The 22,040-nt window shown below is 31.0% G+C and overlaps 1 protein-coding gene across 1 annotated transcript in view; it reads right to left on the bottom strand.

Annotated features, from left to right (window-relative positions):
• CDH7 (cadherin 7) overlaps positions 1-22,040 on the bottom strand; it is a 209,631-nt gene that overhangs the window by 2,720 nt on the left and 184,871 nt on the right. Inside the window, exon 11 of the mRNA XM_051970519.1 lies at positions 15,173-15,424. Within this exon, the coding sequence (XP_051826479.1) occupies positions 15,173-15,424 (252 nt within the window). The remainder of the gene's footprint in view (positions 1-15,172; positions 15,425-22,040) is intronic.

The raw sequence follows: 22,040 nt of genomic DNA, 5'->3' as shown, positions 1-22,040 counted from the left end.
CCTATAGAAAAAATATAGAAAAAAATGCTTTATGAAAAGGTCTTCTATAATTACACAGGATAAAGATAATAGAGCCATTGAAATAGTGAACTAACCTTTTTGATTTTCTTGTCTAAGCACTATAAAGAAATGATTGGTTATATAACTATTTTTATACTCTAGAAGAAGTTACACAGAAGTAAGCAGTTCCTATGTTGCATTTTCCATTTTATTAGTTGGTAAACTAATCTCCTAGCCAAAAATTTCATTGAGAGACCTTGGCTGAGATTTCTGTCCCACTGGGATTTGCTCATCCAGTTCTAAAGCCTTAATGATTCCATTTCTTTGTGTCTTCTCTCCTTCTAACTAGGGGTCTATCTATTAAGTTCTTTAATTCTAAAGCCCAGTAAATCACATTCTCATTTGTAAACACTACTGGCACTTGACTCCACTGGAAATCCAGAATTTAAAATACCACACCATAATCTATGTGTTCTTGTTCTTCTATGCTCCACCTCATGTGAGATTTCTACTTTAATTAAGGAAAATAAATAAATAAATAAATATAGATAGATAGATATCTGGCAAAGATATTATATAAGTTAGATGACAAAAACCAACTGGATATTATGAATAAAGGGAAAAAGGAATTAGACAAGAAAAAAAAAGAATTTGGAAGGAACTATATTATCATATGATAGGTATGCATGAATAGTGGTTAAAGGACATATTGAAAGTGAGGGGGAGACGTTAGTTTATAGAAATAAAAATAGGTAAATCGAAATGAGATTTAGAAGTTGGGCATTGTAGGCAAAATTCAATCCCTCAAATGATAAATGGTCAAAGATATAAATAGGCAGTTTTCAGAGAAATCAAAGTTTTCTATATTCATGTGAAAAAATTCTTTAAATTACTATTGATTAGAGAAATTCAAATTAAAATAGCTCTGAAGTATTAGATTAGCTAATATGACAGAAAAGAACAATGATAAATGTTGGAGAAGATGTAGGATATGCATCATTAGAGTTGTAAATTGAGCCAAACAATCGGGAGGGCAATTTGGAACCATGTCCAGAGGGCTACAAATCTGTGCACGTCTTTTTAACCAGAATTAGCATTACTAGGTGTATACTCCAAAGGGACTTTAAAAGAAAGTAAAAAAAAAAAAAAATCTATTTGTACAAAGTATTTATAATATCTCTTTTTGTGATCATTAGGAGACTGGCTAAAAAAATTCTGGTATATAAACACAGTGAAAGACTATTGTGGTTTAAAAAATGAGGGACAGAATGCTTTCAGAAAATCCTGGAAAGACTTATATAAACTGAAGCAGAGTGAAGTGAGTAATAGAAACACACTGTATATAGTAATAGACATATCTTATGATATTCAGCTGTGAATGACTTAGCTATACCCAGCAATTCCAAGACAATTCCAAAGGTCTCATGATGAAAAAAATGCTAAAATGTTCCAGAGAAAAACTGATGATATTTGAATGCCGATCAAAGCATATTATTTTTACTTTATTTTGTATTCAGTAATTTTTTTCTAAATGTTTTTTTACAAATTCAATTAAAAATATTTTGGATGATGTATATTTTTGATCTTTATCAAATTGCTTGCTATCTTAGGGAAGGTAAAGAGAGGAAGGGAGAAAAGTTGGAACTCTAGATGAAAAAAATATTAATTGCTTTACATAGCATTAGAAAAAATATTCAAAAAATTCTTATCACATGAATTAAAGAGAAACAGTAGACAAGACTGGACAAATGAATGGGAAAGGACACAAAGGATGCTTGGGAATGGATGTGAGTGGGTAAGAAAATAAACATAATCTCCACATTTGATCATAGAAATCTAGTATGTTTTAATTTTCTGTTTCCTAATGAGTTGAATGCTTTGGAACTTTCCGTTTTCTTCTATGTCAGAGGTTATGTATTAACACATAATAATCTACCATTTGTATTCTTTATTGAATTGGAGATGTAGTTCTATTATGCTACAGTGTACTAAAACCCTTTAAAACTCAAATATTCACAAGTAAAAAAACAGGAAACTTATCAATGAATGTGTCTACCTAAAGATCCAAGAAAACTTAAGATAAAATTAATATTTTAGAAGATTTGTCCTGAATATCCCACACTTGCTTTAAAGATAAGAAATATGGGAAATATTTTAGAAGTTAGACAATTTAACATTTCAATGGTTTAAAAGAAAATTAATTTCTAACTACTTAGAAATACATTTTAACTTTTATGTAGACCAATTGGAAATATATATATCTTCACATTTTCATGAGTGCAAATCTAGCTTCAAACAGCTGATAGTGATAATGATTTGGCTTCAGATAGCTATGTGACCCTCAGTAAGTCACCTCATTTGTAAAATCAGCTGGATAAGGAAATAGCAAACCACCCATTATCTTTGCCAAGAAAACCCCATGAAGAATATGATACATAGGTCCATGAAGAGGTGGATACAAGTAAACAACAACTTGCCTCCTCTTTTTTACAGGACAGCTAGGTGACACAAATACAATTATTATTAAAATAAAACAAACTTGATATTAAATTTATCTCCCTAAAATTTCTACTGATCCTAGTTTTGCCTTCTGGCCCAGTATAAGATAATTTTATCTCCTCTAACATAGCTTTTAACATACCAAGACATGTGTGATTTTACCTTCCTCTTAACACTAATTCCTCAGGCTTCACTTTCAAAATGCTTCAGATGTTATACATGTGACATGTTTTCCAAATGTCTTGCTATTCTTTCATTCTTCTTTACATATTCCCTTATTTGTAATTGTCCTTAAAAGGTTGGAATGGACAAATTACTAGAAATATAGATTGACTAAGGCTCAGCACAATGATTCTAATGATTCGATTTCCAATATGACATATATATATATATATATATATATATATAAAATCTGCTTGCTAGCTTCCATACACAAATGTATACTAAGTATTACCCCTATTAATATATGCACATATATGGATTAGGTATTACCTTATAAGGTATTATAACAAACTGCTCACTCCTATCCAGATTATACCTAATTAAAACTCCAAGGTCTTTTAAAAAAAATTTGTCAAGCCACATTTTTCCCCTTACAAAAATAAAAAAAAATGATTTTTTTGAATTTCAGTTATGTTGAATCATCATTTTTCCCTGTCAAGTTTAAATCACTGATTTTTAATCTACTGAAATAATTATGAACATGTCTGGTCAAACAAAAATGAACCTTTCTCATATATTTCTACCTTTCAGATATTTTCCCTTAAACAAATAAGAATGCATTTTTACAGATGTTTCTATTTAAGGAAAATACTTAACAATATTAGAAAAATCATGTTCTTTTTCAAAAATGTGTGATTTATTAACAAGTGACAGTGAACAGCTTAATATTTATGATAAAAGCTATGACAAGTATGACATCTTAAATGAAAAATAAATTACACAGAATGTTACTGAATAATCTCAAAGTAATCTATATAAAGAACATTCAATGATCTAATTATTTATCACATACAATCTTTAATGGTCATTCATCATGGTGTCTCTTACATGTATAACTCAATACATTTTGAATTTTTAATCTCAGATTCTGCCAAGTAACCTTGATAATGATTTTATTAAATGACTACTGAATTTTATATTTCAATAAACTGGATGGTCAGTGCCTCATGACTGATTTTAAAAAACAGGAAGTTAAAGTTAAGGAACACAACTGAGCCTGATTACATCATTTTCAAGTTCCCTTTTGGATCCATGTTGTGTTTGTTTTTCTTTGTTCATTTGTTTTTTGTTTTATTTTTTTAATGTACAACAAAACAAATATTTTTGAAAAGTAAAAAACAATTAGAATGCTTTCAGTAAGAGGAGAGTTGTTTCAAGTAATTATTCATTCTAATAAGATAAGTCTTTTTTTTTTTAGTAATCAGAGAAGCCAAACAGTTTAATTATTATGAATTTACCCATCATTCTAAAGTCCTGCAGAATAAACCTATTTTAAGGCAATTATTTTTTTCTTGCATTTATATGCACCATGAGTCAAAATACATACAACTTGCAATATATAGGTTATAGTAAAAACTCAACAGAAAATTATAATATTGTTAATTGAAAATAATAATTCAATCTGGATAAATGCCAGAAAATGAATAAATTAATAAAACTTTTAGCTTTGGGGGGCATAAATCACTTAATGTCAAAATTAAAATTCATAAATTTATTAAAAATAAATTCTGTTTTAAGCATTGTTGTAGGTACTGAGAGAGATGCACAAATAAGGCACAATCCCTTTATTCAAGAAGTTGTCATCTTTGGGAAAAAATGAGATACACACAAATAAGTATAATGCAAAATAAAATATGATGATGGATTGAAAGTGACAAGTAGAGAGAAAACACTAATTGGGGTTAGGGAAAGGCATATTTGAGATTTGTCTATACAGATTATAATCAATTGCACATGAAGTAGGATGGATATACATCATTCCTGTGACTTGATTAACAATTTTGGCAAATACATATTTAATTTACAGTTCTAATTTGGCACAGTAACATATCTCTTAGCTCCAGCCTTAAAACAGTATATAACTTGATACATCAGAATTTTGGGTTTTTGTTTTTATCTAAATTTTTTCTAAAGCTTTACTGTTAATATATAGATTTTAACTGGCATTCTCAGTTATTATGTTGATAGCTTGAAACTTTAAGTAAGTGCTCTATTAATATTTTAAAGATGGTATATCATGTTAAAAAATGTAAATCAGGTAAGATATCCCGAGGAATGATTAAGAGTTAAATAAATGAAGAGGATGACAGTTTCACTTTTGTTTATTTTCAATGTATTGAAATTTATATTTGTAGGCAGTTAAATAGACTTGTTAATTATATTACCTAGTTTTAACAAACCCTCACAATATTGACAAGAAATTTTAAAATTATTATAAAGAATCCATGGGTTAAATATAATATAAATAATTTATATACAGGTAAATAAGAAAATGGCATAGTTGACAAGTCTTTTAATCCAATTATCAACTCTTTGTCAGTCACACTACATGTTGAAAAAATTACTAATCAGATTTGACAAGAAGGATGCTAAAAACTGAAATTACTGCATCAAAATGAATATTTGAAATATATATTTCAAATCATTATCCTTAATTATGAATCTCACCCCAAAGATCTAGTATGGCCTGAGATACTAATTATATGAAGCCATCATGATTAACAAGACATTTAAAAATTAATATTTTTTCTGAAAATGAGGAAAATGTACAACTTATTAAAATTCATATTTATACTTCAATAATTTGCAAGCATAATTCAAACCTTTTGAAAACATTTTCTAAATAAAGAGTTCAATGGCTTTTAACTCATTGGTTAAACATCTTAAAATGAAACATCTTACAAGACTAACTGAATGGCATCATCAGAGAAGAAAGATAGTAGCTAAATTTAAGCAAAAATCTTTGTATGATACTAGAATGTAGAAAATGACTATCAGGCAAAAGTGAAATGAAACCAGGGTATTTTGTATATTGTAGCAATAACTTTGTGCAGTGATCAACATTAATTGACTTTATTCTCAGCAATATGATTCAAGACAATTCCAAAAGATTTATGATGGAAAATGCTATCCATATCTAGAAAAAGGACTGATGGAGTTTGAATGCAGATCAAAGCATAATATATTCAATCTTTGTTTTTATGTTTATTTTTCCTTTTGTAAACTGTAACATTTCACAACATAGCTAATATTGAAATAGATTTTTACACATTCTTTCATATATATATATTCATATATATATAACCTATATCAAATTGTCTTAGGGACAGAGAATGGAGATAGGAAGAAAATTTGGAACTAAATTTTTTATTAAAAAATCTAAGTTAAAATTATCATTACATGCAATTGGGAAAATATTATTTAGAAAAAAATTAAATGCCAAAAAAAAGAAAAGAAAATGATTATCAGGATTTAGCATATACAGCCAAAGACTTGTTTCTCCATTTAAATCTACATATTAAAACCAAGGATTGAAATTAAGCAAACATAGAACTAGACTCAACTGAGAACTAGACTTTCGAAATGTTGTATCATAATGTGTTAAACAAGTTTTTAGAAATAATGAAGCAATACTCATTTTCCTTTAACTAAAATTATTAATAGTAGCAAAAATGTTTATGTCATTAAATACAATAAATTTATCTAAATATTATTTTATTTCATCCTTTTTCCTTTTTGATATCTTACACATTTTGTAATATACATATTATGTTTATATATGCATATAATTTATAAATAAATATATGCATATTGCTTGTGCTTTCTTTTTATATGATGCATAATCTTAAAAAAAAAAAAAAAAACCTTATAGAACATGTCCCTAAAGCTTCAAGCTAGCATTTCCAATAATCACTTAATTATTTTCACCTGGATATTACTTCATAGTACTTCAAACAAACAGATAGTACTTCAAACACAATTTTATTGTGTTTTCTTTTCTTCCTTCCCATTTAGTGCTTTGGATTTTGATGCAAACATCCTCCCAATCACTTGAACCATTGGAGTTATCTTTGATTCTTCTCTCTCTTTCACTTGCCTAAATCAATCGCTACTTCCACTTCTTAAATGTGTCCCCTTTTCTGTTCTATCATTACACAATTCTTCTTCATTATTTCTTGCTTAAATTATTACAATGACTCCCTGAATAATTTTGATGCTTTAGTTTTTTCTTTCCCTGAAATCTTACAAAATGGTACTCTGAAATGATAGCTCATCACATTACTCTTTTTTTCAAAAACTGTCTATTGCTCAAACCTTTTCCAAAAATACTTATCTGCTCTTCTCTCCCTCACCTCTCACCTGAGGATATTTGCTAACTTTTAATTTTACATTGTATTAAATTACTTTAATTTTACATTGTATATCACTTATTACTATACACATGTAATAGTTTTGTATACTTTATAAAACCAGGGACTATTATCTTATTCCTTTTTTTAATTCTACATAAGAACAAATGAATTTCATTGCTAAGACTTGAAGGATTTGTGATTTTTGTCTTTATTTTCATCATGACTTCTGTGCATCTTATCAGATGGCCATCAGGATTGACAATTGCCTTCCCACCCCCACCCCCTATCTTTAGGAACTGTTCCAAGGCTTTCAAGAAGTGTAGGATATTGATATATACAAGTGAAGGTAGAGACCCTGAACATAGCACTTAATAAATATTTGTTAAATAGGTGAAAAAACAAGAGAGAGACTAATTAATTGAACTGAAATATAAATAACTATCTATGAATTTTGATTAATTTCATACCATACTTAATGGTAGAGAAATTTAAATTAAAACAACAAAACAAAGCTACCAAAGTAAAATGGAAACTTTCACAATACTCCTTCAATAAAACAGCCCAGAGACTTTCACTTAGTGACTTTGTTCACAATTTTAATAAGTATCAGAGATATTAGAATCTATGCAGGCAAGTTAAAACTGCTACAAAATAAAGCAGCTAGCATCTGCTAATATATATTACCTATCAACCCCTACCTCCCATATGGGTCTCTGGGTATAGAAAATAGAAATTAACATATTTTGTAAAGAACAGTCTAGTTATCCTTTTTTGAAGGAGAAAAATACTGGCCACCATTAACTACAGGAATTTATTCATTGAAACTTGCTATGTCAGATTGGCCAAGCAACAGACTTCTTTACATTTCTATGAATGTAAACTTTTACAATGAGGATCAAGTACCCTTGAAATAAAACCATTATTTTCCCTCTAAGTTAAGTTTATTATTTTATTTATGAAATAATTATGAGACATTCAGCTCAAGTAAGGAGGCATTTCACATATAAATATATAACAAACATACTCATGAATAATGGCAGTATTTTTTACTTTTCATCAATTGATAGATGAAAAGGAATACAACAGGAAATCATTTAAGGAAGAACATCTGACAGCTAGTGGCCTAGTTAGTCACTTGAAAAGAAATGGAGGTACCACCTCATATCTCTCCCACTGGCTAAGATGGCAGGAAAAAAATAATGAGAAATGTTGGAGAGGATATGGGAAAACTTATACATTGTTGGTAGAGTTGTGAAATGATCCAACTATTCTGGAAAACAATTTGGAACTATTCCCGAAGGGCTATAAAACTGTCCATATCCTCTGACACAGAAGTGCCACTATTGGGTTTGCATCCCCAGGAAATCATAAAGGAGGAAAAAGGACCCACATGTATAAAAAGATTTGGAGCAGCTCTTTTTGTAATGGTAAAGAATTGGAAACTGAGTAGATGTCCATCAATTGAGGAATGGCTAAATAAGTAGTGCATAAATGTAATGGAATATTATTATTCTATAAAAAATAATAAACAAGGTGATTTTAGAAAGGCCTGGAAATATTTACATGACTAGATGCTGAGCAAACCAGGAATACATTGTGCACAGTAATACAAAGAATGTGTGATGATCAACTATGAAAGACTTGGTTCTGCTCCGTGGTGCAGTGATCCAAGGCAGTCCCAATAAACTTTGGACAGAAAATGTCATCTCCATTCAGAAAAAGAACTAAGGAGACTGAATGTAAATCAACACAAGATATGTTCACTTCTTTTTTTGTTTTTTTGTTTTTTTTTAATCTCTACCATGATTTTTCCCTTGTATTCTGATTTTTTTCTTTCCCAATATAATACATAAAGTGATGTGTATTGAAAATAAATAAATTTTTAAAAGATAAAATCTATTTAAACTAGCTATGGAGCAAAGACTACTCAGGCAGTAAATAATCATTTATTAAGAATTTATTATGGCCAAGTACTATCTTAAATGCTTAAGGGCAAAAATGAAAAAGTGAGAAGCATGTGTATTAAAAAATAAAATTAAAAGAAGAAAAGAAATGGAGGTATTTGGATTTCCCTAAATAAGCAGCATGCTTCTTAGCAAATATTATTTAATTTGAATTTCAGAAGCAGGAATAGTCTACTGCCACAGAACTTCAATTACTTTGCTTTCAATACCCACGTTAGAAAAAAAAAATGCCTTATAACAACTTGGCTTACATGTAAAATTATTCTTCAAATCAAGTGAAAAATAATCTAACAGAAACTTTATTTCAATAGATGAGCAATCTGAAACATTAAAAAATGTTTTTAAACAAAAGAGCTAAAAATTTCCCGTTCTTTGTTCTTGTCCCAAGAAGTGATTATTTATGAGCCACTGAAACTATTGCTTTTTAAATATGTTGAAAATTTATAATTCTGTAAAGCAGTTTGAGTGTTATGGGAAAATAACCCCATAAATCAGCAATTAGTATTAATCATGAGCAAATGAATATGAAGTTATGCATGTGTTAGTAATCTTAGAGAATGTAATTTATATGTCAGAGATGGGTGACTAGAGTACCTTACTTTTTTATATATAAAACAATCATAATCTTTTATGAGAAAAACAAATGAAATAAAAAGTATCAAATGTCATTGTAATGAAAAAGCATAATAAATAAAGATATTTGATCAAATCATAAACAGTGAAAAATATGAGATGGATTTGGTAACTTTTAAATTACAAGATCATAATTGGATTAGCTTTTGGTTATTTCCTAAAACTATCAACACTTTGCATGTATGCCTCCTTTCTTTATTATGGATTCCTAGCTATGAGGGGAAGAAAAACTTCAGATAGACATTGTCAGCAATTATCAGGGGCTGGATATCATTAAAAGCTGGTTCCCATTATAAACTAAGCAGGTCAAAGGTGTGTCTCTGCCTCACTCCTATTATGCACAGACAGAAAGGACAATTAGAATTTCTCCCTAGGAAGGATTGTATACACTAGCTGTGTAAGTTTGGATATGTTACTTAATTTTTCTTTTATTTAATGTCTTTTCTATCATAAGATCAGGCTGGATTCAATAATCAAAGTTTCCTTTCAACTCCAAAGATTCTTGACATCTCCTGATATCCCATTTTTAGGATACACACAGATTAAGACAAACTAAAGTTTGGATACCAAGAGAGCAAAATCCAGGAAGATAAAATAAGAAATATAAAAAAAAAAAATTTCCATTGTATTGCAATGCATTTAGTAGCTTTATAGAAACAAGTTTGATCTTAATTTTATAATTATTTGCTTTCTACGAAAAATACCCCAATGATGCAAATTTATTTCTGGTAATTCATTCTTTCATTCAATAAACTTTTAAAAAGCACCTACTATGTGCCAGGCACTGTTAAGCACTGTGCTAAAACAAACATGCTAGTCTCTATAGATTATTAGTATCCTTGAATTCTCTGATATTGTCTTTCATATGATATCAATCACTATTCAGAAGACAGTGATTAGAAACAGCTGGCCACAGCTCTTCAACATTTCCAGTCACCTGGAACATATATTTCTTCTGAACATATATTTAGGTGTGGCAAGGCAAAGGGTATGAAGGACAGATATCATTCCTCTTTCAAATGAACTTATGTAATAGTATAAATATAGTAGCACATTTTTTTTTCTTTTCTTTTTTTGCTGAGACAATTGGGGTTAAGTGACTTGCCCAGGGTCACATAGCTAGGAAGTGTTAAGTGTCTGAAACCACATTTGAACTCAGGTCCTCCTGACTTCAGGGCAGATGCTCTATCCACTGCACCACCTAACTATCCCCTTAGTAGTACATGTTTTATGTGTTATTTTCTATTCTTCATATATATGCTTCATATAAGATTATAAACTACACAAGGACAGAAAAAACATTCTGTAATGTTCAAAATATTTTAATTCATTGAACATATGAATGAATGAAACATATATCAGAGAATTACAGAATCGTATCTGAAAAGATATTTGAAGTTTACCTACTCCAACCCCCTAATTTTAAGTAAATTGAGTCAAATTATAATGACCTTCTCAGAAGTCATCCAAATATTAAATGAAGCCAACATTTGAAGCCAGGGTGTCAAAATCCAGATTAATTAGTCCATTCATTTCAATACACTGCATGTTAAAATGCTTCATTATCTTATGAAAAAAATTGGGTGAGCAATCAAAAAGCATATGTTGGATTTAAATTGTATACAAAATATATTAGAAATCAGGCTGACTTGTACAAAGAGATGATGACAAACAAGAGAAGCATCTTAGAAATATAAAAATTGTGACTTAGGTTACTTAGGTAAGCAGTCATTTCAATGACTATAGTCAATACTGATTTGATGTTTTCAGGAAAAATTAATAATAATAATAACAATCTTATATACTGCCTGCTATGTTCTAGGTGCTGTGCTAAATGCTTCCCAAATATTTCAGTTGATCCTCACAACAATCCTGGGCAATATTTAAACTCAGGCCTTTCTGAATATAAACACAACATTTTATCTGCTGAGCCATCTATTTGCCTGTATATTTCCTTTCACAAACATGAACCTTACAGATAATCCAAAAAGCAACAGAAACATGTATGATAAAAGTAAAGTGACCGTCACATTTTATAATAATAGTATGTAGGGAAAAAAAAGAATGGGAATAAACATTTATTGTCTTCTATCTATGCATAGATACTTTACAAAGATTATTTCATTTATTTTTCCCACTTACTTTGTAAGGCAATGGTGTTATACTAATTCTACAGTTTAGGAAACTGAAATAGACAAGTTAAGTGACTTGCACATGGTTATAGATAAGTATCTGAGATTGGATTTGAACTCAGGTCTAATTGACTGTAGGCCTAATATTCTTTCAACAATACCACTTAGCTGTCCAAGTACCATACATAAAGCATAGCTGAAATAAAAGTAAATATCATGAATTTATATCCATAGTGAGGGAAAAATTTATGAAGACTCTAGTATAAACCAGGTAGAGTATTAAATACCAGGAATAGGAGAGAAAAGAAGGGAGGAAGGGAGGGAAGAAGAGAAGGAGGAAAAGCAAGAAAGACAGGAGAAGAAGAAGAGGAAGAGGAAAAGGAAGAAGAAGAAGAAGAAGAAGAAGAAGAAAAAGAAGAAGAAGGAGGAAGAGGAGGAGGAGGAGGAGAAGGATGAAGGAGAAAAGGAAAGAAGGAAGGAAGGAAAGAAGGAAGGAAGGAAGGAAGAAAAAATTCTTGAAAAAGCCTATATCTTACTAATGGAAATAAGAAACAAATATATATATTCAAGATAATTGTGGGAAATGGGACCTAATCTCTTGTCTGAGGAACAACAAGAAGGCAATGCAGCTGACCCAGAGTACATAAACAAGGTTAATGAATTTAATAAGAGGTAGTTTGGAGCCAAGTTGTGAATAATACATAGCAGAGTTTGTACATGGTCCTAAAATCATTTTGGGCCGCTGGAATTATTGAGTAAAAGAATGGCATGGTTAGAACTATGCTTTAGACCTATCAATTTGGCAGCTGTGAGCAGCAAGATCAATTCAGAAGCTATTTTAATAGTCCAAGTGAGAGATGATAGCCTGAATTAGGGTAGTGATCATGTCAAGGAGATAAAAGAACACATGGGAAATGAATTATGGCCATAAAATAATCCTGCCAAATGATTTCACGTGAAATTTGAAAGAAAAAGGTCAAGGATGACTGCAATTTCACATCCTGAATGTCCAGTAGCTTCAATTGATCTAAGCAAGTTAGGAAGAGGGATAGAGTTTTTTTTTTTTTTTTTTTTTAAAGGAAAAAAATGACGAGTTCTGGTTTTTGGACACATTGAGTTTGAGAAGCCTACAAGACATCCAGTTTAAAGTGTCTAATAATTTGTTGGCAATGTGAGATTGAAGAATAGAAGGAAGACTAGGGCTCAACTCCTGATTTTGTTTTGTTTTTTAGTATGTTATAACCAGCTTTCATAGGATCACTGACAAAGAATCTAGTTTCACAGTAGCAGTATTTCTTTTTCAGCCAAAAAGTAATACTTTTTTCAAGTCCATGCCTTTATATGAACTTGAAACTAAAGGACACCATCAATTCTTTTTAGAATTATGCTTTCCTTGTGTCTGTTCCATGGTGTATGGAGGTTTATGCTTCAAGCTCTGAAACCAAGAAAAATATCCACAGCAATTTCTTACACATAGCAAGGAAATCCACATAGATTTAGGTAGCCAAGTGCTTGGCCAGAGTTGTTGTCCCATCCAAAGAGCCTAATTTCATTTATGGGTTTCCAAATTTACTTACAAATGCAGTGAGAGTAGTTCAGCTAGTTATGCTTTAATTTTATTATTTTTAAAATTCTGGACATAAACACACTGCAAAAGCTTTTGGGTAAACATAAGAGAATACAAAAGACTAAAAGGAAGTTGTTGGAGAAAGATATGAAGTTCTATAATGGTTGTTTCTAAAGAATTCAAGTGAGTTGCATAAAAAGACATTGGTTCGTTGTCAAAGTCTTGGAAATGATAATGACTAAGACTTCTAGTGAGTTACCTTTGATAAGATGAATTGTATCCATTTTGAATTTATATGTTTGACACCATCAGGTTCTAATTAAGCCACACTATCTTGAAACATTTTGAAACTAAAATTTAATGAAGTACGCTATATTTTAAAACTGGAGGTTTCTTTATAATATTGAAATATATTTAAATAAATATGAAAACACTTTTTAAAGTGTAAAGCAATATAAATATGTATAAAATATTTTCATCATTTAAAGTTTCTTGTCAACTTGTTTTTGATCAACACAGAAAGGATTTTTAAAATAATGTATTTGGTTTGCTTAGTATGAAGACTAAAACCCTACAAATACCTTACAATTGAATTAAGATAAGATTAGAAGTTGAAATCTGAGTGGAGTAACCTGCTTCTGCCACAAATTTACTATGGTTAAACGTTATAATCTTTAAATCACAGGCTGACCCAGTCCATAGAAAATACTATAAAATCTTTGTTATCTACAAAATGTGGATTGTGTTGTTGGTGAGATAATATTTAATTAATTTATGTGTGGTTGTTTTTTTTGTTGCTATTTTTTACCAAGGACTTCTGAAAAGTTTTAATTCAAAGGTGGGGAAATGGATTCTACTTTTAATCATTTTTTTCTTAATTCGGAGAATCAATGTTTTAGGTTTTCACAGCTTCTTTTTTTTTCCAATCTGATTATATTCTACTGTTCTACCCTTACTCAGAATGATCTCAATTTGATTTCAGTTCAAACAAAATTTTAATTTTTAAATGCCTATATTTACTTGAGAACTTCCCAAGCCTTATATCACATTGTGGAATTTTAGTAAATTTATTTTCCTTTTTATATTTATTTTGATAGAGCTATAGGATACTACTTAAGTTTTGCATTTTTGTTGGCTTCACTTTGCTTTTATGTTTCTTTAAATCAGCAATTGAGAAATAAAGCATCATAATTATGGTCACATAAAAAAAAGTAGATGCATGTTCTCTCTCTTAGCCAAGGGGCATTCTTTACATATAAGAATAGGTTAACTCATAGTTAAAAGGAAAATGTGTTGGCATATTCCATTCCCAAACCATGATGATTAACTGTGTTACTTGTTATATTGTAAAATTGATTTAAATAGCTACTATTGTATTGAGTGAACTTCTGGATCAAGTTCACAATTTGCTAAATATGTCTCCTGCTTTGTCTTCCACTTATGCTATTAATTTAATGTTACAATAAGTAGATAAATAGATAGATACAATAAAAGAATACCATTTAAAAGAATCTGTAGTTCTTCTCATTAATTCACAGCAGTTCCAATTGCTAATATTTGAATAAACTACTTATGAGAGAATATTTGTAAAGAACTTTTAAAGGAAAAATGAAATGGTGTGCTCTCAGTGGGCAGATAAGCAAAATACAGTAATCTGAAAATAAACAGCTGTGAGAATTTAAAAAACACCCTTTTACAAAGCCATTTTTAAATGTGAACAATTTATTTTCAACTGTTTTATAAGATGAAATTGATAATATTCCTCATGAGCTTTACTTTAAATGTGCCACTGGAGGCTGCTCAACTTTGATATAATTTATCTAAATTTGATGTGAACAGACAATTAACTTTGTGTTTCTTAGTGATATAAAATACTATTTAGCATAATATTTATGTTAATACCCTAAGTAAAACTAAAAGTAAATAGTATAGAACAGAACCAAGTACCAATATTTGTAACCATGTCCCTGCTTTGTCTACTGGGCTAGGGCAGGGAAAATGGGTGATGCTTCTGGTACCTACCTAATAATGTCAGGACACAGGCAAGGATTGCTATAAGTGCTCCTGTGCTTAGTCCTGCTGGTAAAATGTAAGCCTCTGCATTACATGTTTGAGCTATGCCATCTGCATCACAGTCACATACTCGGATAGTAAGAGTGTTGGTACTGCTAAGGGAAGGAGAACCACTGTCCACGATGAAAATTGGCAAATAGTAAACAGACTGCTCTTGTCTCCGGAATCCATTCCTTCTGGTCAATACTGAGGCAGTATTATCTAGGATTAAGAAAGAGACAGGTATAAGGTATGATGTTTGGTGGAATAATTTAATAACCATAATTGGCCTTTCCATTGAGATCCTTGAAAAACTGTGCATTTTTGTATAGTGTTTCTTAAATGAATTACTTTCTATGGATATAATGTCTCTTAATTTTTTTTTAGATTTCAATACCCCCTTAATTTTTTTTGTTGTTTTAAAAGTTTGAGAAATGTAGTTCCATTTATCAGTTTTACTTTAATATGTTGATTGCTATGGAAGAAATCTAAACCATTTTGTTTACTCATCCATGACTGAAAAAATTTTAGGTAGTATGCTAAATGAGAAAAAAAAACTATCTATATCATTTCTTATATTAAATAGCACTTAAGCTCATCACATTTGTTTAGTTATGCTATAGAACTTTAGCAAAGAGAATAACATTTTCTATTGCATAGATCTAATCACCATCACTCTTCTGCTCAAAAATCTCCAGTAGCTCCCCATTGCCTACCAAAAATAAAGCAAAGCAGAACATTATACTACTTAACTTGGTTAATTGTAGGCCCTTTCCAGTTTATTTGCTACTTACCTTCCCATCACAAGTAAACAATATTCCTCGTCATATAGATATGGCTCCAGTTAGAATGGATTACTTGTTTTCCCACCTTTAACACCTAAATACCTAGATATATTCCTCATATCCAGAAGACATTCATTTTATTCTAGTTTTAGCCTACTGCAATTCTTCTCTTCCTTCAGAACCCATATTAAATGATACTATCTTTATAATTATTTCCCTGATATCACTACTCCCTTCACTTTAAGAAGTGATCTCTCCTTCCTAAAATTCTTTTAAGTCAAAATTTTACATTTTTTACATAATCATATTTGAACTAATAATATGTTTACTTTCTTTTATGGCTTTCTTCTTCAGGAAGGTTCTAAGAAAGGGTGCTAAAACCTGGAAAAGTGGTATAGACACAGGGAAACCTTCTAAAGAAGGTGGGATTTGAACTGTTACTGGAAGGAAATTAGGGAAACTAAGTGGTAGAGGTGTTGAGGGACAGTGGTCCAGGCTTGGATTAGTACAAAGGCCTGAAGAAGGAAAATGGAATGTTATGTGCAAGAAATAGCCAAATATTTGAGGTATTATAGCTGATTAGAGGATGTGGAGAGAAATAACATTTAGAAATCCTAGAAAGGTAGGAAGCTACAACTCTTTGAAGACCTTTAAATGTCAAAGAGAAAACTTTATTTTTGAAATAATAGGGAGTCACTGAAGTTCAGGAATGAGGAGAGATGTGCCCATCGTGCTTTTAGAAAGATCACTTTTTTATCAGTTGAATGGAATAATGATTTTAATGGACCAAATAGGAGTCTATCACAATAATCCAAGTAGAAGTTGAGGACCTGATGTAAGGTATTGATAGTTTGAGTGAAAAAAAAGCAGGAATATAGGAGAGATAGTAAAGATAGAATGACAATATTCTGTAGCAGATTGTATTTGGGGAGTATGTGTGAAGAGTCAAAGATAACAAAAAGGTTGTGAGCTTAGATGATTAGGAGAATGGGGGGGTGACCTTGACAATAAAATAGAAATATATTAATATATTATATATATATATATATATATATATATATATATATATATATATATATATATATATACACACATATATATAATAGAAATAATAGAAATGAAAATAATGGGGAAGTTTAGTATTCCACAAATAGGGAATGGCTGAATAAAGTATGGCATATGATAGAATATTATTGTTGTGTAAGAAATGACAAAATGGTCAGTTTCAGAGAAAACCAGGAAACTCTACGAACAAATGAAGTGAAATGAGCAGAAGTACACCAATTTCTACAATTATTATAAAGAAAAACAACTTTGAAAGGCTAGATCTCTGATCAATGCAGTGATAAACCATGAGTCTAGCATACTGAAGATATCACTTTCTTGCTGGAGAAGTAATGGATATAAAACTCAGAATGAGATATATATTTTGGCCAGTGTGGATTTTCTTTTTGCCAGACTATGCATATTTATTGTGAGGGTTTTCTTTTTCTTTCTTTTTTGTTACTGTTCCACTGAGGGGAAGGAGGGGAGTAAAATAATAAATGTTTGAAAAAAGATCAACCATTATTTTTTTTAATTATAGAAGTTCAAAAGAATGCAAGTGTTTTTGAGGGAAAAGGGAAAATAATATGTTTTGGAACCTTGCATTTGAGATCTTTATAAGCCATCTAACTTAAGATATGCAAAACATATTTTTAATGGGACATTAGAGATTAGTAGAGACACTAGGTCTGAATTTATAGATGAGGAATCATCATCATAGACATGATCACTGAACTCATTACAACTGATGAGATCACCAAGTGAGATAGAATAGAGTAAAAAAAAAAAAAAGAGTCCAGGATAGAGCTCTCTGGAACCTCAGAAGTGAAAGGATCAAGAAAGGAGACTGGAAAATGAGCATCCAGACAGATAGAAAGAGAATTAGAGAGTACAGTGTCATGAAAGCCCAGAGGAGAGTGAGTCTAGGAGGAGAGTTTGATCACAAACGTCAAGTGCTACAAAGTATAAGAAGGATGAAGCTTGAGAAAAGACCATTAGTTTTGGTCATTAAGAAATCACCAGTAACTTAATGCAAAATTGCAGTTAAATGACAAAGCTGAAAGTCAGATTGCAGAGCATTTGGAAAGGAAGAACAGAAGCATAGATGGTTTCTCACAGAATTAAAATAAAGAAGAAGAGAAATAAGATGCTAGCCAGAGGGTTTTTTTTTTGTTTGTTTTAAAGAACAGAAGAGGTATTGACATTTCTATAGGCAGTAAAAGAAAAGTCAAAAGAGGGAAGAGAGTGAAGACAAGAGAATAAAAGTGATCATGGGGTTAATCTACTGGAGAAAATACAGGGCAGTGAGATCAAAGGTGCTTCTGTTGGGGTTTAGCTTTGACAAGAAGGCTTCTATTTATCTGGGACCAGAGTAATGGTTAAGATAGTAAGGAAAAAAAGGATGAATAACATGAGATGAGATTGAAAGGATAAGAAGAAGCTCTTAGCAAATTGCTTCAATTTTTTTTTTTGTAAATTATGAAGCCAGGGAAGACCTCACTAAGGAGCAGTTAAATCATACAGTGGATAGTTTCAAGCCTGGATTCAGGAAGACTCATCTTCCTAATTTCAAATCAAAGATCAAAAATTTACTAGCAGTGTGACCTTAGACAAGTCATTTAACCCTATTTGCCTCAATTTCCCCATCTGTCAAATGAATTGGAGATAGCAGGGGCAAATCATTCTAGCATCTTTGCCAAGAAAACTCAATGAGGTTATAAACAATGAGAAATAACTGGAAAATAACTGAACAAAAAACAAAGGCGATCTCAGCTGAGAGTGTAAGGATTGAAGTGTTTTAGAGATATGAACTTTGGAACAGCTATTGGGATAGAGAATCAATTTGGGAGTGACAGAATGATTGCTGTGCAGCAAGGAAAGTACAATTGAGTTTATCATTTAGTCATTTCAGTTGTGTCCAACTCTTGATGCCCTTTTCTGGGATTTTCTTGGCAAAAGCACTGGAATGGTTTGCTATTTCTTTCTTTAGTTCATTTTACAGGTGAGGAAACCGAGGCAAAAAGGTTGACTGTCTTGCCCAAGGTCATATAGCTAGAAAGTTTTTGAGCCAGAATTGGTCAGGAATATGTTTTGCCACCTTTCTGCTCTCCAACTGAGTTGAGATTACATAAATTTGTCCTGAATCCAGTAAGCACTATGCAGTGATTTCCTCTGGCTCAGTTAATCAGAGCATGAAAGGAACAAAAGAAGCAGATAATAAGATTTGACAAAGCATTATTGATGATTGGATAGGGATTCAAGTACACATGATAATGTCTGCCAAATGTTTAAGAAAAGGGCTGGAGAAAGAAAAGACCAGAGGGCAGGGATGCAATGTTAGAAATAAGAGGAAAAAAAAAGTCATCTATTTTTCATTTCATTTTTGCCTAGTTTCACATGTAATTGAGTTGGTTATTTTTTAGGAAACCCCAAGAAGCACTGTTCACTCCAGGCTGGATTTGGCTTTATTGATGACTCCTGAAAATATCTATTTAATATAAAATAGGTTCACAGATTTAGAACCTGAAGGAAATTTACAGATGCTCTAGTTGAATCCAGTCAATTTATATGTGAAACATTAAGGCTCAGAGAATTTAATTAATTGCCCATAGGCAGGCAGGCAGGAAGGAAAAAAGCACTTATTAAGTACCTAATAAGGGCCTGGTATTGTAGTTGGAGCTTTACAAATATCTCATTTGGTCCTCCCACAACCCTGGAAAGTCATTGTTACTGTTATTCTCATTTAACAACTGAAACAATTGAGGTAAAGAGAATTTAAAAGACCTGTGTAAGGTCACCCAGCTAGTGAGTATCTGATGTTATATTTGAAATCAGTTCTTACTGACTCCAAGAGCAGTACACTTTTGCTCATGTCTCTGGTATTTGAACTGAGGTCTTTTGACTCTTAGCCAGGATTTTTACTATAGCACGAAATAGACTTAGTTCACATTAATATCTCAGACTGCTACTACTACCATTGGTCTGGTGATTCTCCTCAATTCTCTCAATGTTTTACTTTAATGCTTTTTATAATTTATCACCATTAGCTAAAGCTAGTCCTGGCTCTAAATTCTCAACTTTTTCCTTCAGGCAAGAGATTCTCTTATTCACCAAACTCTTTGTGCTAAAGCAATAACTATAATTTTAACATATGAATGTTGGTCATCTATACTGTGATGGAATTCTCAAGATTATCTGAATATGGGCTAACTAACAAGCTAAAAGATTGATTGGCTATGAAATTATGATAAATCCTAACTTTTATTTCAATTTAAAAATGTACAGGTGGAAATAAGTATGAATATAGTTGGTTTTACTGACTACATTTTAAAGTGTACTGGCTTATTTTACTAGCACTGTTTTTTTTTTTTCTTCCCCAAATCTATACTGTTAGCAATTTAGTGCCAATAATACCATAATGAAAGAGCAAGCTGGATTTCATTCTGTTTCAAATATCATCAACAAAATGATAACCTCACTTGTGATTGCAGAACATTTATTACCTGTGATTATATGAGACAGGAAGAACATAGCTTAATTTTTACATCCCATCTGTCTGGCTATCTCCATTCCTTTCTCTCTCTGTATATGTGCATATGTCTATGTCTATATAGATACACATACACCCAATATTCTAAGGAAGTTATAGAAAGAATGAGTATGGAATCTTTAAAGGATATTTACATTTTAAAATTACTATATCAATTTTAACAATTGTTCATGTGCGTTAATGTTTCTATAAATCACAAATATATGAATAACTCAAAATTAGGTGCTTTGACTCCAGATCTGTGGTCTTTATAATGAACCATCCTTCATCTAATCATATCTGTTATTTCCTAGAGAAAAGAAGTCAAAATTACCCGAGAGCTCAAAAGTTTGTATTAGTAGAAAAAAATCAATCTCTTTCTACTTATTTCTATTTCCTTTAGAAAGATCATTTCCAGAGGAAGTTTTGTCAAAGACTCAATATACCTAAGCAGATATGTCTGCCACAGATTCATGACTGCTTACCAAGTTACTCTTGAATAGAAGACAGAGTTATGTCTGACCTAGTGATAACTAAGCAATGTGCCAATGGCTTTCCTTTCTCACAGCTACAAACGTATTTAGATTTCAGCTACATAGGTAATTTCTTACTGCCAGTATCATGCTAGGGAATAAGAGAAAGGTCTAATAGAATATCATCTTCCTTTTTTTTCTGATAAAAGAGCAAAATGAAGCCTAAATAAAAGCTAAAACTACATGGAAGATATAGACTGATTATGATAGCACACTTGGGTAATGATAGAAATCTGAGGCACTGAATGCAAGGTCACTATCCTGTGAGAACTTATCAAAACACGTTTCGTTGTTGTTGTTGTTGTTTTTCCACCCTCTTCTACACAAAAAGTGATTCACATATGAAATCTAAACCAAAACCATAATGAAGATCTAGAATCTAATGCTGAGTGAGAACATTCATTAAAGTTCAAATTATCCCTTATATTAGTTGCAAATCCTTTACTTTACCAAGAAATAAATACACTGAATATGAATCAATCCATATTGAGAACGCAGCCTAGTGGAAAATCTGAGCCAGCTTATTAAAAGCATGTGGACATGTTTCCTCTAAAACCTTTTTTAAATGATGTAATGATTTAAAATGAACACAATAATCTCTGTTTAAGTTTAAAATTTGTAGTTTGGATTAAAAAAATTAAAAACTTGAAAAGGAACAAAGCATAAAGACTTAGGAAAGCAGTCAACTGGAACCCAATTTTAAAGCTAATTTGGATAAAGAGTGTGATGTATAAAAAGTGAAGCAAGTCACTTGAAGGGAAAAAAAAAAGAAAGGACAGAATGATTTGACCTCCCACTCTTTTGCTTCAAGCTTAAAATCATTTAAACAACAGCTTCTTCTTCATGACAGCTAATCCATAGATAAAAATTACTTAAGGGACTCATTGCCCTTTAATTAATGTCCTTGTGGCAAAAAATAATAATAATCCATGTATCTCATAATCAGC

This window comes from Antechinus flavipes, chromosome 1 (genome assembly GCF_016432865.1).
Source record: "Antechinus flavipes isolate AdamAnt ecotype Samford, QLD, Australia chromosome 1, AdamAnt_v2, whole genome shotgun sequence".
Classification (NCBI taxonomy): Eukaryota; Metazoa; Chordata; class Mammalia; order Dasyuromorphia; family Dasyuridae; genus Antechinus; species Antechinus flavipes.
The sequence above is the reverse complement of the archived record's forward strand: the minus strand, read 5'-3'. Positions and strand labels throughout refer to the sequence as shown.